General features: G+C 38.5%; 1 protein-coding gene across 3 annotated transcripts in view; it reads left to right on the plus strand.

The window, feature by feature from the left end:
- Positions 1 to 21,958, plus strand: part of LOC113010691 (rho GTPase-activating protein 29-like) — a 29,573-nt gene that overhangs the window by 2,768 nt on the left and 4,847 nt on the right. The window contains exons 3-15 of one of the 3 annotated variants that reach the window (XM_026149880.1): positions 10,142 to 10,285; positions 14,306 to 14,405; positions 14,721 to 14,793; positions 15,045 to 15,105; positions 15,704 to 15,853; positions 16,454 to 16,518; positions 16,627 to 16,737; positions 16,930 to 17,010; positions 17,350 to 17,517; positions 17,652 to 17,789; positions 19,482 to 19,669; positions 21,007 to 21,173; positions 21,677 to 21,811. In XM_026149880.1, coding sequence (XP_026005665.1) covers positions 10,142 to 10,285; positions 14,306 to 14,405; positions 14,721 to 14,793; positions 15,045 to 15,105; positions 15,704 to 15,853; positions 16,454 to 16,518; positions 16,627 to 16,737; positions 16,930 to 17,010; positions 17,350 to 17,517; positions 17,652 to 17,789; positions 19,482 to 19,669; positions 21,007 to 21,173; positions 21,677 to 21,811 — 1,581 coding nt within the window. Of the gene's footprint in view, positions 1 to 10,141; positions 10,286 to 12,726; positions 13,394 to 13,475; positions 13,843 to 14,305; positions 14,406 to 14,720; positions 14,794 to 15,044; positions 15,106 to 15,703; positions 15,854 to 16,453; positions 16,519 to 16,626; positions 16,738 to 16,929; positions 17,011 to 17,349; positions 17,518 to 17,651; positions 17,790 to 19,481; positions 19,670 to 21,006; positions 21,174 to 21,676; positions 21,812 to 21,958 lie in introns of those variants that run through there. The other 2 variants (XM_026149881.1, XM_026149882.1) reach the window with 2 other exon arrangements.

The raw sequence follows: 21,958 nt of genomic DNA on the forward strand, positions 1-21,958 counted from the left end.
TCTAGCAAACATGAATCCAACAGGTATAGTACTTTGAACTAAAAACTATCTTTAAAGCTTAATAAATCTTACAATCAAAGTCTTAAGACCATTTCTTAAATGAAATGAATGAAATAGATGGATGAATGAATGGTTTACAGTAGCCCTTTATAGTGTAGGAAGATGGCTCAGCTTTTCATTTAAATCAGTTTAATCATACATATTGTTGAAAGTTTGGGGACTATAAAACAATGGGTCACAACACATGCATAGACATCAGGCATTCACAAAGGTTCTTGGTCATCATCTATGTTTGTCTACTACATTGTAGCATCCCTTGTTGACTTGGTGATGAATTGCTAATCTTATCATCTAAATCTTTAAGTCTTAAATTTGATTGGAGTTAACATATTAACAGCAGTTTCTATTTCATTTTCATGAAATCGTTTTTTAATATATATATATATATATATATGTGTGTGTGTGTGTGTATGACTGAACCATGAATTTACATCCTAAAATATTCAAATCATTAGGGTTATTAAAGGGGAATGTATACTGTAATTTCTGCCTCAGTTTGAAACAGTTTTACTGTTGTGTGATTGGCAGCATGCTCTATGTGTCCTTTACATGAACAGACATACAGCCTCAGCGACAGGAAGAAGGTTTTGAGAGAGGTGTGGAGGAGGTTAGCGAAACGTGTGTCGTCTCTTCTGTTATTCTGTTTTGTTGAGCACTCTGTGTGTGTGTGCGTGTGTGTGTGTGTTTTCTCTCTCTGAAAGGTGTGCAACCTGTTGAGATCTTGCAAGCTTTTATTCCTGTTGCAAATAGGCATCCCATATAGGCATCAGAGTCCCATATTTCCACTTATAGAGCAAATGTTAGTTTGGAATACACTTAATTTTCCACTAAGAGCTCACACCATACTTCCAAGAGGCAACACATTAGCACACAGCATGTTTGGTTGGTGGAAACCCACAGAGACTATCCATGGCCATAAGTTTGAGTTAGCTAGACCACCCACATACACACCATGAACTTAACATCTAATGTTTCTCCATAAATAGATTGTCGTGAACATTTACTCTTTGTATTATAAGTGGGCTTTCAGTTACAATGCTCACAAGAATGGTTAGCTAGCAGTAATCAAGCTGTCAAAGAATATGGTCTAAGAAAAGCATGTGAGGGTGAGTGACCTTTGATTGAGTCGGTGACCCCTGTCCCCATGCTTCTTTTATCCCTAAATTACCTCTATCCAATCTCACAGCCTATAATCAATGAACCTTATTGTGTTATCCCTCTACACAATACTCATAATGGTGTTATGATCCTGATGTAATTGTTGAACTCTAACATTAGAGTTGATTTGCCTGAAATTGTAAGTAGTGAAATGTTAACATGTAATTTCAGTATATTGTTTAGCCCAAATCTTTGCTAAAAGAAAAGTTGAGAAATTATATAGTGAAATCACATATAATCCCTTCATGTGATTGTTGTCAGTGTTGAGTCAATTTCCTTTTGATAGAATATTTCTGCACATCTGGTGAGGATGAATGGCCTTTATGCCAGTATTAGAGCATTTAATAGTATGAATGTAGTGCACAGTACTGCAGGGCCAACATTAAAATGCAATGAAAGTGTCGGGGAAGGTTCTTCATTGTTACGTTTCCATTTTTGTCTGTATTCAGCTGCAAAAGACAGTTTGGTTAATAGTTTTAATCAGCATGAAAAAGGAGTCCTCTGCACGCAGTCTAGCTGCTGTCCCCCTCCCATCCCCCCGCTCTCCTGCATACTCTGCATTCCTTCTGAACAAATGTTCACTTGTAGCTATAGTGCCTTCAATAGACTACTGGAAGGTGCGAAGCACATTAATGATAAAAACCTTGCAAAATAAATACACTTTAAATTTGAGGCCACGGTAACTATTCATAAAGTACATAGCAAAGCTTGTCGTGAAATTACAGTTATAATAAAAAAGGAAGAATAATAACCTGCTTTAAAGGGAGTAAAGAAGTATTTCGCTGAATGAATGTCACATGTTGGGCAACAAGCTTGATAGCATTTCATATCTTTTCTTTTGCTTTTAGAATTTCACACTAAAATATCTGTTTTTGTTTTTTGTTTCTTGATTTTTCTTTCTTTCTTTTTTTCCCTCAAAATGTTGAAATTGGTGACGGAGCTCACTACTTTGTCCTTCGTCAAGCCAAAACAATTTTAGGAATGTGTGTTTAGAAGTATCCATTGTAAGTTCGGGATATTGGGGCTTAACGGGATGAGGTTTTAATTTTAAATGTCTCTTATGACAACAGCAGATATGCATCGGAACAGGATACAAAATATTATTTCCTTACAGTTTTCTTTGCTCAAGAAAGTCTGTATTTCTTATGTTATTGTTTTAGCCTCAGGTGCAGAAGAATTTCACACCAGTACCTACCCAGTTGCACATCATGGTAGATTAGACATCTTAAATCATGAGCCTAACCATGAGCTTAAGAGCTTATTTAGTCATTGTATGGTTTTCATTGTACAGTGAGTTTGTCCAAAGATAAACTAAAGATGATGTTCTTCACACAATCTAGTTCTTTTTAAGAGGATTTAAATGTCTTTAAATGAGGAAGAACTGAACAGAACATAGGCCTGTGAGTCAGCTAGACTCATAAGCCCATGTTCAGCTATTAAAACTGTTGGTGTCATCATGACACTCTGATAAGATCTGGCTGTACTCCAGTTAAGCTGCATTGTTCTGTGCCTCACTGTACCAGCCTGTAACTGTGTTGTTGTCTAAAGGAGCAAATGTTCACTGTTGTGCATGACTTGTTTAACTTGATGCAGACCGTTAGAAGCAGTTAGAAGGAGTTTTTTTTTCTTGAATGTTTTTCTGCTCATAATGTTTTTTCTTGAGGTTAAAAAAAGGTTAAAACTTTGTCAGTGGCTCTCAGAAATGTTCTGTCTTTATCACTGAGCAGGGTCATTTGTTTTACGTCTATACCTTTATTTTTTTATTTATTTAGTGATTATAAAGCCACTGTGGGGGAAAAAAACAGCAATAGCTTCCACAAATATCCTTTTTCCCTCACTCATACACACACACACACACACACACGTAAGTGCTCCTGTGCCAACTGAAGTGGCCACTTGCAGGTGGCGCCTTCAATTGAGAGAAAAGCTGAAATCTACCACATAATGGTTTAATGGCCTGCTGCTCTTAGTAGAAAGAAAGGCTAGAATTGTTGGGCAGTAACTTTCCCCTGTGATGCTGAAGGATGTTTTTGTGCAAGCTTGTGGTTGGGGTGTGTTTCCTGGGGTGGGATTTATGGTTATGGGCTGTGGATGTTTGTGTAGGACAGTGGTCATGGAGAGTGCTAGATTAGGCACTGGAGCTCCTGCTAGCAGGGGATGTTACTGCTGCTGATTGGGTCAGACTCTTGAAATTTACAGCTGTGGGACAGGAGACAGGCTTGCAGCAGTGAATGAGCCAAGGCCAAACTATAAAGGGTTTTTTTTGTTTTGTTTTTTGTAGAGGAACAAAACCATCTACTGTATGTTGTTTTTCCCCAGCTCTGACTTTAGGAAGACAACAAAAACTTTGTGCATGTCCCCACAAGTTCTTAGTCTATTCGTTTTACATGTCTAAAAGCATCAGTCATTTCTCTTGCCCAAGACAACAGTTTCTACAAACATTTATCAAACAGTGTTATTTAGCCAAGTAGGTGGAGATTAATTCTCACTTCTGTACTACCAAGTTCTCTAGGTGAGGTCATCACATACCTGTGCCACAAACCTCTGTAACAGTGCCAGGCATTCATCGTTCTTGTGATCATAACAATAGCCTTGAAGATGACACTATTAGTTCATTAACTGGCTTGAATCATTCTTCAGACAATAAATAAATGAATAAATAAATATTTCAAATTCAAGCATTTGCTGCACTTCTCTAAAAATCATCATCATGGATTTTGGACAGTTCGAAAATGTCACTTTATGCTCTTAGAAATTATGCTTGGCATTTTCCTTAGAGTTTTATAAACATGAATAAGGGTGCAAATAACAAAAATTAACAATAATAATAATAATGATAATAATAAGAATAATAAGAATAATTCAAGTCTCTAATCAGAGAAATTCAAGAATACATGTAATGAAGTGATGCCCAGACCTTACTCAGTGTAGTTCACTATTAGTCCGAGAGCAGGTAGATGTTTATGGGCTGCCCACTGTTTACTGTCTGTGTTAAGTCTGGGGCTCACTTTGTCTCCAAACAAGGCATGGGAAAGAAAGAGCAGCACCCAGCAATGCTGTGTTTGTTTAGGCAGAAGGGGAAATTAGTGCTTAGAGACGGGATCCTGACAAAACAATTCCACCTATTCCATATCAAGTTGCAGGCAGCTCAGTAATACCAGCAGAGTATGATACAGTGATGTTTTCTGGCTTAACAGTTTGCTGTTGAAGACATTTGTGTATAATCTCTGCTTGGCTTATTTATTTCTATCTGTGGGAAACACGGAAACAAACAAGTGGCCGTTGGAGGGGGAGTATTTGGGTTGATGGCTGATTCACCAATCAGAACAGTGTGTCATCAACCTGGTATGTGGCACACAGATATACATCTGAAACTAAATCTGAAAATCATCCGCTGCAGTGCGGTGTGAACGTGTCACCTTTCCTTCTTGAAGAAAAGAACGAAAGGTCTTGGTAAAGCCCTGCAGCTGTTTCCCAAAGCAGCGCTGTGCCACCAGAGATCCTGAGGCTTGTTTCATGTCGAGCAGATCGCGTGTCCAGACAGGCCAGTTGAAAGCTTGTTGTTATCAGTGGGGGGAGCAGAGGCTGTAACCTCTGTCAGGCCACCTGAAGATTTGGATTAGATTGGTCTCTGCAACCACTACACTCACAATGAGCTTTATTAGACACAATGGGTACCCACCTCCCAAACACACACACATGCACGCATGCACAGACACACACACGCACACACACACACACACAATAATCTGCGAGGCAACATTAATTTAAAGGCCCAACGTTTGAGCTGCTGTATGACGTTAAAGTCAAGTCACCACAGACCTGCTTAGACATTGTACTCCGGAGCACATGTTTTGAGTATTTAGGAATATAATGGCATTATATATGTGGGTGTTTGCAACACACTGCATAGAGATTTGACAGCAGAGAAGCGGATTATTCTGAATGAGTGGTTTGAGAACTTTTTATTGCCCTTCTTTTCCTGGTCACTAGTTTTAGATTAATTCCTTTACCACTTTTCACTCTACACCCATTGCATTTTTCAACCATGTTATTTAGAATCTATTAGATGAAAAAAGGCTGCAGATGTTAAAGGACTTTCAGATTAAGTCCAATAGTATGGTCTTGTTTTCACAGCATAATGGACACTGAGGAAAATCTTTATCTTTACTAAGAAACAATAACAGCTATTGGTTTGGCTTTTTATTTGTTTCAAGTTCGTTTGAATATTATTTAACCATCCAAATGGCCAATACATTTAGAACTAATTCTAGAAGCATGTCTACCCAATATGCCATGATGTTATAGAGCTTAATTAATTTATTAGCAGTTTATGACATTTTAAAAGCAACAGTACCAGCTATTTCATGGTTGCAGTCTTAATTATGCATATGTATCTGCATTTTCCTCTGTTTAAATATATTTTCCTAAAAGAGAATGAGATCTTGATCTTGTAGGAAGTAAATGAAGTAGACTAAGCCTTAAGTGTGGTTGGGACAACACCAGCTCATCCCACCACTGTAAAGAAAGACAGGGGAGGTTTGAGAATCACTGAGGTAGGTAGGGGGTCTTCCTTTAAACAATGTGGCCTGGCTGTATGCCTCAACCCTGTCATCTCTACCAGAACAATGGAGTGGCCCCCACAATCACCAGCGAATTTCCAGTAAGCTTTTTGATGCCATTGTTGTGACAAAGCCACTCATCCACTGCTTTTTTTTGCTAACCAGCTTTCTGACTTGTCTCATGCTGCAGTAAGCAAAGATACTCTTATACAATTTAAAAAAATAAAAAAAGAAGCAACAATGGTAAACACTGACCTTGCTTTGGCAGCTTTATTCATGTTCCTAACGTTGAAAAGTCTTTTTGGAAATTAGCTGCAATTTAAGTAACCTCTCTGGGCCCAGACTATACTGGCAGAAAAAAGGAAAAGTATGTGTAGCTTGGTCAGAAAATAGTTTAAGTATTTTTGCACAGATGGAATAGTATAATGTCTGATATTTTTATATGCAGATTTTTTTTTCACAAACCCTTGACTGAAATGTGGAAACTGTTTTTGCTTGCCTATTTATATTCCAGCAAAACAATCCAGCAGGTTTCGCAGGTGTGGTGCAAAATGTTGTTTCAGTGGATTCATGAAACTCTTCTCTCATCAGTGTAGATGCTGTCTTTATTTGTTCATGCTCGCTGGCAATATGTTTATCATTAATTGAGATTGCTGGCTGCTATTTATACATTTGTGCCATTCCAGTGTAATGTTTTAGCTCTGCACAGTGCCACATGTCTGACAGCAGGCAGTGCAGCAGTAAACAAAGGATGAAAAAATGCCTTTTTTGGCTTCAAGTATCATCTTGTAGATTGGCTCAGGACATTTGTCCTTGCTGCCACAACATCATGGCTATTGTTATTTCCTCACAATTTCTGCCCCCTATAGTGGTCTGAAGAATAGATTAGTCTAATTAAATTCTTTTCTTTTCAGAGGAAAAGGAAATGGGTGATTCTCATCTACACTACTGCTGTGATACTGTAACAGAACCTTCAGTCATGCTCCACTAGTGTCATGCTAAGTAAAACAATTCTCAGGTGTGCATCTCATTAGGACTGGCTCTTATATGCTAATATATGACTCACACATGCCTTTGATAAGAAAATCTTCAAAAGCCAGTGAGCTAGCCACTCAGTCCCTGAAGGGGGTTGGGGGTTTGGGGGTGGTTAAAAGGAAGGAAAGGGTGCTTAATGAAGACCTATCTTCAATAGGTGGACTTCAAAGTCTGTGTTGCAAGGTCAGGGCCTTGCACCTTGGGGGAAATGACCAAGTGAACCACCTGCTGTAATGGACACCTTTTTGTTAATCCTTGGGTGGAACCTTTGGACAGGGTATGAGGGGCAAGATGGACCATGTTGTTAAGCCATTTATATTTTGTGAATGATAAAAAAACAGGTCTTGTTGTTACTAACCTAACCTTGCCATTCTTCTTCCTTAGTCTCTTTGAATTTCTTTTAATTAAATTCAGTGTCTGTTTTTCTAGTCATTAGTTAAATGTCACAGATGGTGAGATGTCGAAATTTCAAATGGTCCTTTTTACATTTTTTACACCAGCCAGTTGGAGTGGTGTGTGTGTGTTTAAAAAAGAGTAGGAAGTGCAACAAAACCACTCCCAGACTTTCTTTTTCACTCCCTCTCTAATTCCTTTTAAATTTCCAATAAATTTTGTCTCGCCTCACCCTCCTGACTGCTAGTGTAGCTTTGATGAAGAACAGATGAGTTTCTTTTCTCAGCCGGTGCCCCTGCTTCTTCCAAAACAGTGAGTTAAAGATGAATTCACCTATTGTGTGGTGAAGCTTACAGGGCTTCTGGTGATTAGGTTGGATCAGAGCAGGACTCCTCTCCTGTAGTTGCTGTGTTGTGTGCATAGGTTCTTTGTGTCACATGATTTATTGTTTTTCATGCTGACTTCTATTTTTCCCAAAGTGCTCAGCTGTCTGTTAAAACCCTGTCTACGACCACTTGGAATGATGTAGAAATGAAAAAAATCAGAGCAGCTATGGAATTAGAAAGAAGACAATCTGCGGGTAGAAAAATTCTTGGTTAGATACGCAAAACTGTTCTTCGGCTTTGCGTGGTTTTACAGGAAAGAGATACCTTTCATAGCAGTGATACACTGATGCAGTGTGATAACATAAAGAAAAGAAAGTACAGGAGTAATCAGATTGCATTTTGCACATTTTTTTTCATGTCGTCATCTTGGGTAACTTTACTGGCATTCAAAATATCTTGCAGAATCCCCCTTAAACAAAACATTCTATGTTGCTAACACTGTGTAGAAATTTCATTTCTACATCCTTGTCCACAGAAAGAGCCCTATGACTTGTATTCATTTTACAGATTGTATGGAGCACAAAGTCCTTCCCAGTACTGTTGCACTAACCATTCCTAATAACTAATAACTAATAATAAATATTAGATTTACCTGTCCATCAGGACTGAAATAATGACAGAAACTATAGATGGATTTTTGGCTCACTTCTGACTACAAAAACACACAAAAAACACGTCATCATTTCAGGATTCATCATCTCTCCATGTATATGAATATTAAAGTTGTGACTGAGACAGATTAACCTGTTTACAACATACACCTCTTCCGTTGTACGTGTTGTCACTCTGCCTGGAGGAAGCAGAAAACAGCTTGCATCACAGCAGTTTCATGCAACCGAGATCATTGCTGTCACAACCACAAGCTTCTGTTTTCCACCTTTAAACTGGTAGAGACACAGCTATAGACACTGATTAAAAAAAAAAGTTACACAACGTACAGTTATGTGAAAAAGAAAGCACACCTTCTAAGGTTTTATACGTCAGGACATAATAAAAAAAATCTAGTCCTTATCACCCTCAATAAATACAACATCAGATGAACAACAACACAACCCATATTTGCAGAACAAATACATCACATTTGTATTGCTGTTTCTCAGCATGAAGCTACAGTATACTGCTGCTCAATAATCACTTCTCTCCTACTCATCTGCATAACTCCACAGGCATGTTATCTGGGCCAACCAGTTTTCCACTTTTCATCGTCTTCATAGCTACCTTTACTTCCTCCTTGCTAATCCTCTGCGCCTCCTGATTGACTAACTGTCCCTCTTTCTTTCATTTTCATCATCCTTGACTTCTTCAAATCTTCTGAACACATTCTTCACTTGTCAGTAAATTTCCATCTCTCTATTAATCATCTATCTATTCTATCTATTAATCCAGCTCTGCGTTTCAGTCTCTCTGCCTCACTAATTGATAAAAGTCATTTTCTCCTTCCGTGTCCAGCTTTACATATAATTCGCTATAAGCCTTTTGCTTTGCCACACCTAGGCTCCCAGTACTCCTGTCTGCTTTTGCCATAAACTTGACTTTCACACTATTTCTTTGCATTCCTTTGAATATTTTCCTTCCCTTCCACATTCCACCACCCAGTTTTCTGTCTTTCCTTAAGAAATCCAGAGGATACACAAGATACCTTTGTGGTCGTTTCCCTCACCATTTCAGCGGTCCTTTCCCAGTCATCTGGTAACTCCTCCCTACCACACAGAGCCTGTATCAACTTCTTCCCTGGACTCTGGAAAACATTCTTCCTTCTTCGGATTCCTCCATTTAATCCTTGCTTCTGCTTTCATTCCTTCTCCTTGATTTCTATCTTACTAAATCTATTGATCAGGAAAAAAAAATTACACCAGTATTGTAATCTTTATTTTTCTTTTAAAAGCTTCTTTAAAAGCTTCTTTTTATTTTTTCATTAAAATTTTCCCTATAGTATTGAAAATGGCATCATAGCAACACTACTTTGTACATAGAGGAGTTCATGGTCAGATCAGTGCTTGCAAAACAAGCCCCTCCACTACCATGCTTGACAGTTAGTATGGGGCGTTTGTGTTGATATGCTGTGGTTGGTTTCTGCTGAACATTGCGGTATGGTCTCATCTGTCCAAAGGAAATCGTTCCAGAAAGCTTGTGGTTTTGTTCAGATGCAACTTTGCATTCGTGAGCGGTGCTGCCATATTCTTTTTAGAGTGAAGAGGCTTCCGCCTGTCAACTCTTCCAAACAGGTCATACTTGTTCAGTCTTTTTCTAATTGTGCTGTGATGAATTTAATATGCTAACTGAGGCCTGTAGAGTCTAAGATGTAGCTTTTGGGTTTTTATGCAGTTTTTCAGAACATGACGGACTCTTCATAGTTTCCAAAAACATTTTAAAAATATTTGTGAAGTATTGTTTGTGACACTGACAAAGGAATGCCAAGAATTAACGTGACATAACTAACTTTAAAATGCAGTGTAATGGTGCTCATTTTGACTAATAGATGAAAATGTGTGATTCGTCTTGTTATGTTCTCAATACTTTCATGTGTTCTCCTTTTTTTTCCCTCAGAGAATTTGGAAGGTCTTCAGGAGGTGGTGCAGCAACGTTTGGCGGAATTAGTTCGCATCCTCAAAATTGTCATTGGCAAACACCAGACGCTCAACTCTTCTGACATTCTGGGAGCAGCTGGCACAGTTATTGCTAAGGTCAAAGGTGAGTAGTTTCTCGCTAGTATGCATGGATGAGACACACAGTTGAACTTGCACACTGGCACCCAGATGATGGTCAAATATAGATGCGTGGAATCTCACGATTATAACACTGATGTCAGCATATGGGTCTACGTCAGTCTCTCAGATCGGTGTGGCAAATACGGTGCTGGAATATTACACTGATCTCTGTTTGGTTAGGGTCGGCTTGGAGAAATGTTGCTAAAAGCTCACACTGTAAGAAGTTGTTATTCCTTAAGCAACAGATCCATTTCCTGTCTCACAAATGAACACAAACAAAGGGAAGCTCAACTGAGAGGTTAATCTGCTGGAATTGAGATCCACTGCAAGTGTAGTTCTTCTCTTGATTTGAACTCAAGATAGATATATACATATTTCAGCTAATGTGGAAGCCTTCAACAGAACTGATTGTCGATCTTTACAGTCGCATTTGTTCTTTGTTTTTACCTGTGTTGTAAGGTGTCTGGATGTCTGACAGGTCACCTGGCTTATCTCAATATTTGTGTTGTGACCTAATCCTTAAAAACACTCAAGAATGCCTGTTTGTAGCCTGAGTGTTGCTTTGACAATGATGAGAATACAAAAGGGAAACAAAATAGACAGATTAGCCAAAGAAATTATAGGCACTGTGAAGACTGATCTTTACTGATGGCATGAGTCATAAGGACAAAGAATTACACCAGCTTAGTTTAGACATATTTATGCAGCACAAAGATTCTGAATAGCTGCAAAAAATCTATTTTTTTTCTTTTATCTCAGTTAGAGAGTAAATTATACATATCAGATTGATTAAAACATTAAATGACTTCGTTGATGTAATTTTAAATTTTAGAATATGTGCTGTCAGTTATATATTCTAAAAGCTATAGCTATATTTTAAATATCAGAAATTTTCTAAAAGAAAGATGAAGTAGAACTGAAGTGAAGAGAAAGTAAGCACTAGTGTGAAATTCATATCCATACCCTGATATGAGCTAAGTTGGGTGGATCCCTAATTAGAAAAATATTTCTCAAAATATTTTTCACGTCCTGGCTCTCCCTATGGTAGCTGGGATTGGATCCACTTTTCCCACAACCCTGATGAAGACAAGCGGAAGAGAATGGATGAATTTTTGAATTTTAAAAACCTTAACTATTTTTAAGTATTCAGTAAAACTAAAACTGGACAAGAGTACGCATGAATCAAGACCTTAACCAAGTTCATTGAGTCATTTGGTACTTGGAGACAACAGTTTCTTTCTTTAGAAAAGGCATTGCTTAGTTGTGGTTGGACTAACAGTTCTCCAGTTAATGCCACTGCTGAGATTAATGTGGTTTAAAAGCTACGTGCTGTGACAGAGTTATTTTTTAAATTGCAATGGTCCACTTATTTATTTAATTATTTATTGTTGACCCACCTGCTTTGGCTGCTTAACAAGAGATGGAGGCCCATGGGGAACTACATTGCTCCACTTCTCTCTGAAAACCCTGGCAAAACCAGCATGCTGACACGTGGAAACCAGGGCATGTAGTGTAAGATTGAAAATGAAAATAAAATCAACACTTCTGTCTGATGTCAGGCTTGTGTCATTCTGTACATGGCAGTGTGGTGTTGATCCTTATGTGTAAAGCTCTGCTATAGAGTGTTGCATTAAAGCCAGTGCGTTCATATGTAGTTGAGTTTGGAGTTTGCCTGTCCACAAGGGGGTGCCTTATGTCAACACTCTCCCTGGATGAACTGTCCCTAATGGCCAGTAGGTAACACAATACTGACACAGGCTGCTAGCCAGAGGATCGAAAAGGAGAGGTTGAAAGAGGGATGAATCAGTTAGACATCAGATGAAGAGTCAAAGGTCTGGATGATAACAGGCCTTGTGTGCCTCACTGTCTTCAGACCGTGTCATCTCTTCGCCCATGTTCCTCTTTGAAGCTTGGTCATGGCACCTGGAGCACTGGGACAGCTGCCAAAATTCACTGGGAAAAAAAATTCCTCCTTTCTTCTTCAAACACATGGTTGTCTAACCTGTTTCATGTGTGATATGATCTGCTCATGCTCTTACTGTTGTTTTTCTTAATTTGACGCTGTGTCGAAAACTTGACAATGTCAGAAACATGTTGTGCTCCAGTTCAACTTTTAGCCTGTGTCTTTGTGTGTCGTCACAAAGATAAAAATCTTTTTCACAGACTTTCATTGGCTCAGAACAAACCAAGTCAAGCGTTCTTTCCTGGTCACATTTCGTCTATGTGTTCCTTTTCCCCTCCCACTACTGAAAACTGCAGGGCATTGCAATAAAAGTGTTGACTTCCTCAGCTTATTGAAATTCTTTCCTCGCTTTCTGCTCCCCTTTGTCTATAAATATGCTTACAGCTGAAAGAGTGTGTTTGTCTAAAGGAGTCAGTGTTGTGTGTTCGTGACAAAGGCGATCTTATGTCCCTGTGCTCCTTATTGTAGAATGATTAAATTGATTTTAGGAAAATGTGTTTTTTACTGATAATGGATTCTGGGTTTTTTGGGGGATTTAAACACAGTTGTTGTTTTAGTTTTACCTAGTAATAGAGCCAAGTAACGTTGGTGATGTGCTTCCAATAGAAACATTGAGACATCTAAAGTCAGAATGATACACCAGCTTTAGCATACTTTTTCCTGAGCTAATGTTCCTACTTACAGCTAAACCATGAGAAAACAATGGGTCCTGCACTTGAATGATGCAGTTTCCATATTTCAGTCATGACAAGGGGGGCTGAGCTCTGGAATCATTGTTAAAGGACCCACAGGATGTCCTGAGGAAGAACTCCGCGCTGAGTTGTACGCTAGCATTCAGGGCCAGTGAGGTGCACGGCAGGGAGGTTCGCACCACACCTCCTCTCTTTTTGGTGTCCTCGAGTGTCTCCCTGGAAAGTGGGGTTGCCTCTTCAAGCCAGGATGCCGTGACTTTTCTGTGCTTCTTTATAAGCTGGGACTTAATAGTTTATGCTTTTACAACTGGCATGGATGGAGATTACTCACGATGAGAAAATGAAAGCACAAAATATAGAAAGTGTTCTCGAAACGAGATCTGTTTAGAGATTTTTGGTCCCAGTTGCTAGACAACTGAGGCGGCAAGGAGAAAAGGTAAGTGTTGAATATATCGCTACATGTCATAGAACTCAAGCTGTGTGAGTGTTTCCTGTTGTGGGGCAGACAGGAAGTACTCAGCTCAGTCAGATTTCACTGACTGTGCCTTTAGCTGTCCTGATTATTTTCTGCAAGCGTGTTCTTGCTGAGTTAAGTGTTTTATGAGAAAGAAAGTTCTGTGTACATTTTATCGAAGATTTTTCAGTCTTGGATGGATTTCTAGAGTCAAAGGACATTTTGCTGTTACCAGATCACAAAGGAAGGAATGAGATTGTGTGCATGTGTGTAGTTTGATTATTTTTTGTGAATGATCAGCGTTGGAAGATGGCCCCAGGGATATTAACACCTTTAAATGGAGGAAGAATTTCTTTAATTGTTTTTGTAAATTCTTTGAATATCAACCTCTGAAGACTTTTGAACCTGCTCCAGGAAGACATTTTGATTGGGTAGGGAGATATGCAGGCTGCACGTCATTGCGTTTGGCTGCTTCTACTCTTAACACGGTTTTTAAGCTGTTCTTGTAACATTTCTATTAAACCTCTTGACCTTGTGTTACTGACTTTTTATACATCCTCAAGTATGTCAGCACTTACTTGAAGCCACTTAAACTTATAGAGGCGTAAACACTTCCTGCAAAAGCCTAACTATGATCTTAGAGGCTTACACGGGTAAAACAAGAACAAATGTGCTTGCCATTGTTGCTTTTTTAATACTAATTTTAGAATTTTTTCACAGGTCACTCATTTGATCTGTTTGGCATTTGTTTTTTGCTTTGGAGGCTATGAACTTGTCATCTAGCCACATACAGATTCAGTTGTATCAGTGCTATTGTTGATTGATTGTGTATACAAAAGCTGGTTTGTAATTCCATTTTGTTTGACCAGAGTTCCTGTATGTCACTCTCCACAGCTGTTAACTTCTCCACAACCGTGAACCCAGAGAATAAAAAAGTTATATTTGCCGAGATACACACATCCATTGACACTTTGGCATTCACATTCGGCAATGTGTGAGTACAATGCTTGTTTACTTTTTTTAACCAATACTGGATTTTATTACTTTTTGTGTTGTTGTCAGGAAAGTTGGGCTGACTTTAGAGCTCAAGACAGCAACTTATTGGTCTTGTGAAGCTATAATTGTCTCTGTCATGTGTTTTGAATAGCAGGTTTGGGCTTTGTTCTGTGTTTTTGGTGTAAATACTATCTGTCTGAGTTGCTTTGTTATTGAATAGATTGCATTTTTGACCACAGGCGTTTACATGCTTCTCTTTTAAACTGGATTCTGACATATATGTATATATGTACACAATTATATATACCTTTAGAGTTTCTGACTTCCTTATGGGAGATGTGGACAGCAGCCCAGGGTTGGGGATCGCCCAGAAAAACAGAAGCAGGGTGAGACACTATCTTCCTTTTCCCAGCTTGCACAGTTTCCATATATCTTTTCTAAAGCTTTGTTTTGACGGTGACAGTTTTCAAAGGGGTGCACTTAAAGCAGCAATTTTACCCCGCCCCCAAGTAAAAAAGCCTCAAAGACTTGCTTTCTGTATTTAATTGGGTTGTTGAAATCCCAGCTGCCTCTGATGTCTGACTTTGATTGTATGTCTGCTGTTCCCTCCTTATAATCTGAAATGTCTTTTTCACAGTCTTCTGACAACCTCTCTGTGGATCCCGAGGGATATGTTTCAGAGAAAAGGGAGCTTGTGGGTAAGTGTTGTTCACGTTTCATCATTTATCTCTGCGCAATGAATATAAAATAAAACATCACCCTGATATGTAAGAGCTATTAATGGCTTCCTTACCAAGCATTTAATTGTTGCTGTCAGAGCAGCCTGAAGTGTCAGTTTGTGTGTTAGCAGAGTGATTTAGTGTTTGGACTCTTGAGTGCCTGAGGTAGACCCGCCTTAAAACCTCTGCTTCCACCCCTGTTATTTCTGCTGCCCTTTTCATACTACATCCTCATTTTTCCCTCTCCGTCCACATATCTGACATTCCTTGCCTGTTAAAGAGTAGTTCTGTGTGGGATGGGAAACACATGGGATTTGTGTTGAATCAGATTCCGAGTAGCTAGAAAAGGTTGTAAAAAGAAAACGCTGCTCTTAGACTATTTTAAAAGATGCCTAGTCCTTTCATATCGACCTACACTGACAATGCCGCTGACCTCGTTGTTTTTCCTTCCCCCTTCATTTACCTCCCACACACACACACGTCTGCTGGATAGTAAAAGTGAGTTCCATCAATCCAGCATTGAGATATTTTAGTCATACTACTAAACATGTGGATTTCTCTTCTGTTGACTTTACAGGCTCAGAAGTGCCACAGCCACGAGAGGAGGAAGTTGACTTGACCTTGCTGAAGAATGACAGTGGAGTTGAGTCCGCCCTACTCTATGCCAAGACCTGCTCCAAGTACATCAAAGATCTTCTGGCCTGGATGGAAAAACGGCTAGCCATGGGTGAGACTACTGACAGTTTATTAGGTTGGAAACAATGGATTACTGCACAGGGCTTAGGACATTAGATTAGATTTTTTTTTTCCAGAAAGAAAATGCTGCCAGTATAAGTCCACACCATCTGCACTGCAAAAGGCAGATAAATAGAGTTAACAGTAAAGTATATAACTGACCCATGGACAAAGCTAGAGGAGTTTTTGGAAAACTGTTTCTGCTGTTATATTTACAATATTATTTGTCTTCCTCACACTCAGGGGAAAGCTAGATTTCAGAAGAAAAACTCTTTCCATTTAGACTTCTCAATGATTAAAATCATTTTAATGTTTTGCTCAAAATTATTTGTACATTTAAGTAATTCAAAAAATAATTTCTACCACGCCTTATTGTCAATAGGCCATTCTTTATTATATATTAGACAATTACATTAACAAAAAGTAAGGCAGTAGAGGGCTACAAATTGACTAGGGTTCTAGAGGCTTTAATACTTCATACAGAATTTCCTTAAGGTTTAATAAAGTATTATCTATTTATGAACTGTATGTAAATATGTTTTTGTTGAGTCATTTCTTATTAAGCAGTCTTAACTAATTCTCAATTTTTCAGATATTGAGAATGCTAAAAGCTACGTCAAAATGGCTGAGTCTGCAAAAACACTGGCCAATCAAAAGGTAACTCAGTAGCCACGCTTTAAAGCAATATTGATTATATTGGCTGGTTGTTAGGTCTTATACAGTAACCCCAAAGACTCATGTATACATATTTTTTGTTTGTTGAAGGACTACATGCCATTCAGTGACCTCTACGTTTCTGCATTCAAGAAAGACATGGAGTACAACCAGCTGCTTATTCAAACCTCCATGACTCTTCAGACCAATAAATTCATGCAGGTAAGAGTAACGAGAAGTAAATTATGGCCCTTCACCACTTTATCTTGTCCCTAACAAAGAACATCTGTTGGGTTATTTCATTGCATAAAATAATCTGTAAAAGTACATTAGTTTATAAATTGTGTGTTATTTGCCTCGTTTTTATTAACAAGTAATACTGAAGTGTAATTGTTGACTTTCATTTCTTCTCAGCCTCTTGTGGCTCGCAAAAATGAACTGGATAAGCTGAGGAAAGAAATCAAGGAGCAGTGGCAGAGGGAGCAGAAGAAAATGGTATTTACAGAATCACTGTGTAGATGTTGTTTGATAATTACTCGTAGCTAAGTAGAAGAGCTCCACTGTAGTGTTACAGACTGGTGAGCTTTCCACAGAGCATGTTGCAATGTTATCAACCTGCCAGGAGATTAGTCATCAGTGACTGAGGTGGTGTTTCTATTATAGAAAAATGTCAAATTTTCTAGACAATGGCAACAAACGAACTTCGGTGTGCCTTTTCAAATGCAAAGCTGATCGTCCGCCAAACGTATCTGATTAAATTTATGATAACTTTTGAACACATATGCCACATTTTAATCACATGGTCTTTGTGGCTGATCTGTGTGGCTTTGGCAGCAAGAGGCAGATGCAACCTTGCGAAAGGCACGGGTACTGAAGACCCAGAGGAGGGAGGAATACCAAAAAGCCCAGTCAGCAGCAAGTCGCTCTCAGGAGGATCAGTCTAATGCTGGGAACAAACAGCTGGAGAAGAAGAGAAAGCTAGAAGAGGAGGCTTTACAAAAGGTGGGCGGGAGAAATGAAAACAGAAAAAGTAACTGGTGTCAATATTTTGTGGCATTATTTGGTATGGACAGTAATTTTTCTGTGCGCATTTCTTCTCTGTCCTTATGCTATTCTCTGTCCATTGTTTTGGGTAGGCGGAGGAGGCCCAGGGCCAGTACGAGAACTGCATAGCTGACGCAGGGAGCAGGAAAATGGATCTGGCTAATGCGAAGAGCACTATCCTGACTCAGATCCGAGAAATGATCTTCCAGTGTGACCTCACACTAAAAGCTGTGAGAAGCAGTTTATATTTCTGAAAGAGTAATTCAGACTGTACAATCACTGTTTTAAAAAAAGCGTATATCTTATATGTAGACCACAAAATGAAACTGTAAAACTTAAATATGTTATCACTTTCAGTTTAACTGACAAACCTTCACAAAAGCTGGAGTTCTGTTTCTTTCTGTGTGATTTCATTTCACAATGTTTCTCCATAATAACTGAAAATAGAAGTAGCTTGAATACTATATAACTGATATCTGTATTATATACTGCCCTTCTTTAGTTTGGGGTTAAAAAGAATTATGAATTAAAAGATTATTTTATATACATTTTAGAGGAGGGTTGAAATATGGACTGTGACCACAGTACTGGGTAATCAATTCAAATGTCAGAAAGGTCTCAAATAGTAAAAGCTTGCTCTATATATGTTTAGTCAGTGTTTGGCTGTTTTCTTATTTGGACTATGAGTCCAAGTATGATCGTAATCATTACAGTGCCATGAAAAAGTATTTGACCCCTTCCTGATTTGTCTGTTTGCATAATTGTCACAGTTAAATGTTTCAGATCATCAAACAGATTTTAGTATTAGACCCAAAGATCATCTCATTAAATAAAAAATGCAGTTTTTAAAAAAAATGTTATTAATAGAAAATTGCTATCCAAACTTACTTGGCCCTATTTGAAGAACTAATTGCTCCCTAAACCTAATAGCATTTGCGACAACTGGCAATGAATCTTTCACATCGTCTTGGAGGAATTTTGGCTCACTCATTGTTGCAGAATTTTTTTAATTCAAACATATTGGAAGGTTTTGGAGTATGAATGGCTTGTTTAATATCATGCCGAAGCATCTCAATCAAATTTAAGTCTTTGGCTAGGCCACTCCAAATCCTTCACTTTGGCTTTTTTGAGCCATTCAGAGGTGGACCTGATGCAGTGTTTTGGAGCACACAAACTGATGGCTGGACGTTCACCTTCAGGATTTTCTGGTAGACAGTTCAAGGTTCTATCAGTTATGGAAATATGTCCAGGTCCTGAAGCAGCAAAGTAGCCCCAGACCACCATACTAGCACTATGTTTGACTATTGGTTTATGTTGTTGTTTCAACTTAATATTTTCCCAAAAGTCTTGATTACCATCAAGATGCTTTTGGACAAATGTGAGACGAGCCTCTATGTTCTTTTTGGTCAGAATCGAAACTCTCATGGATGGGTTGTTGATTACTCTTCGAGTAATATGGTTGACCAGCCACTCACTGGGAAAGTTCACCACAGTTCCAAGTTTTCTCTGTTTGTGGATAATGGATTATGGTTCACCTGAGTCTCAAATGATTAGAAATGGCTGTGTATTTGATATAGACTGATAGATGCCAGTGACTTGGTTTACCATCTCTTATTTAAGTTTCTTTAGATTGTGGCGTGATCTCTTTTTGTCACACAGGTTCTAAATAAGTGATTTATGGATTTCGCAGTCTGGCAGTAATCAGCTCTGTGTGTGGCTTTTAAAAACTCAGCTTTGCAAAAATTCTGGTTAATCACAATTCATTTATGATTTAACAAGGCAAAATTACTTTTTCACATAGTGCCATGTAGATTTGGATAGCTTTTTTTTTAAACTGTTTACAGTTGTTTTGGCTCTCTTTCTTTATGTGTCATTTGCTGACTCATCCAGTTTAAATTTCTTTTTGTTTTTTTTGGTTTCAGGTGACAGTGAACTGGTTTCAAATGCAGCAGACACAGACCGTGTCACTTCCTGCACACTACCAGGCCCTGTGTGAGAATGCCAAGTTGTATGAGCCAGGCGAATGCTATGCAGAGTTTGTGCGTAACCTGTCCAAAAATCTCCCTAAAGAGCATCTTCACTCCGACTCCATCTCCTCTGAAAATACAAGGTATGAAGGACTATGAATGCAAACTCATATCCTAGAATTTTTTTAAAATTTTTAATGATTTATTGGTCCGCTAAGAGGGAAGCTTATAATAAAAATGGCTTTGAAATGATTATGCATAACATGAAACTAATGTTTTTAAAATCAAAACTTCCTAGCTTTGTACAAGTACTTTTAAGAAGGACCTGCTTGTTATACTTTTTTGTGATACTTTATTGCAGTTTAAAATTTGCCATAATTCAGCAGAATGTTGTACATGTTGCCATAATATGTGATCATTGGATTTAATTGAGTTGACACAGACTGTCTGTAAGTAGACTCACAAGTATTAGTTGTGTTGCATTTTTTGGTCATTGTAGCTGAAGCTTCATTTTTGGACGGCTGATTTTGAAAGTACCTTTTGCTGTCGCTCACACCCCTTTGGAAGTTTCTCAGTTCTTCTTTCAGCAAAGGTTAACAGTGAGTCAGAGTTGGAGCGAGAGAAAGAAACTAGGAGAGACAGAATGCGCGTTGAATTTCTTGCCCTTCCTCAGGAAATATCTGTGGCTCGGGCTGAATGCAGGAGGGAAGATTGCGAGCGTGAGAGTATGGCTCTGGTTTGGAGGAGTCCCAACACTCTATATAGTTTGTCTGAATAAGATAAATGCTCATTATTACAAAGAAAATAATGCACACTAAGTTAATAGAACAATTAATGATGCTGGTACATTACTTATTATTAGTAAATTACAGATGTTGCTACAGACTAAAATAGCTGTCTGTCTGGAATGTGAACTTAGTACTTAGCTACGTTTGTGCTTCCATTTCTCTAAAGGCATTTTTAACGTGACATTATGTGTCGTAGCCGTCTGCTCCTGGGCCTAATTTCAGTTTCTGTTCCTTAATGTTGTCTTTCAGTTTTTACCAGAGCACAAGTTACTTCTGAAAAAAAGCCTTGATAATTACACATAACGCACACACACACAAAAATTGTATGACTTTTATCAACATGTATTTATAGCTGTGCAATTACAAAAGCCCTGCCAGATCTCTTAATTCTTTTCAGTTGTTGGACTAACTAAATATTGCTGAGACTGTATACGCATGATAAAAGTGTGCTTAAATCTTGTATTTAAATGCATTAAAAACATATCAAAGGAATTCTATTCTGAGCCAGAAAAGCAAAAAACCTATGCGCCAGGTGAAGTAAGGGTTGAGTCAGCAATCCTGTCCAAATGCGACAGATACACACTGAAATGTAATAATGCTGAATAGGGCAATAGGGTTTAAAAACAAAACAAAACAATTAGTCATAATCAAAGTTCTAATTGAAAGCCTTAAATACCAACTTTATTTCTCAGATTTGGCAGCAAAAGGTCAGTGGGCAGCTATCATTCCTCCCACGGCAACCTGTCACAGGCATCCACCACCTCTTGTGACGTGTTGAGCGGAGAGGAAACGGACAGTACCATACATCGGCCTGCAAAGATCAGTGAGCACAGGTCCAGCAGCAGCACAGACATACAAGGTACATTCAAACACATGTTAAGTTTATTTAACTTGCTGATGCACTTTGAAAGTATAATGGTCAAAAAGAATGGTTGTTGTCTGTGTCTGTACAAGAAAATTCACAGAAATTCCCCCTTGGTGTCACATTAGTGCTATAAAGGGGAGTCTTAAAATAAACCTTTATCCAACATAGCTATGTACTATTTTAGAAACTGCACAATTTTAGAAACAAGCTAAGAATGATTGGCACTGTTGCTGGAGGTTGAATGTCTTTATATGAACCTCTCAGGGACTTACCCTGTGTTCTGAGTCATGGAAATGTTCTCTTGACTAGAGTCAAAACAGTTTGGGTTGTGTGTTGCTTAATCACCATAAGTCTGGAATATCTGTGTAAACTGCTTGTTTCTGAAAATAACTAAAACTGACACTACAAATGTCGCTTCACGAGCGGTTGCCATGTAGCTTTATTTTCTGTTGTTTTTCTGTTTGTGTGTGACTGTGGGTCTGTGTGTGCTTTTGCAGCTCTAAGAAACCAGACCCCACTGAGAGCATGGGGCTCAAGTAGTCAGGGGAGCCAGGGTGGGATGTGCAGTGACTCAGAAAGTGCTGGAGGCAGCAGTGAGTCAAGGTCCATGGACTCCCCCACTGCCAGTCCAGGTAAGAGGACTTTAAATTTTAAAACGTCTCATAAATTCATTATAAAGGTCTTGTGAGTGTTTGACCAGTAGTAACTGAAAATTATCACATTAGGCAGGGAAATGAGTATTTGAGGATCTGGTTAAAAAAATATGAATATACGAGACA

The sequence above is a fragment of the Astatotilapia calliptera genome, chromosome 18 (assembly GCF_900246225.1).
Source record: "Astatotilapia calliptera chromosome 18, fAstCal1.2, whole genome shotgun sequence".
In the NCBI taxonomy this organism is placed as follows: Eukaryota; Metazoa; Chordata; class Actinopteri; order Cichliformes; family Cichlidae; genus Astatotilapia; species Astatotilapia calliptera.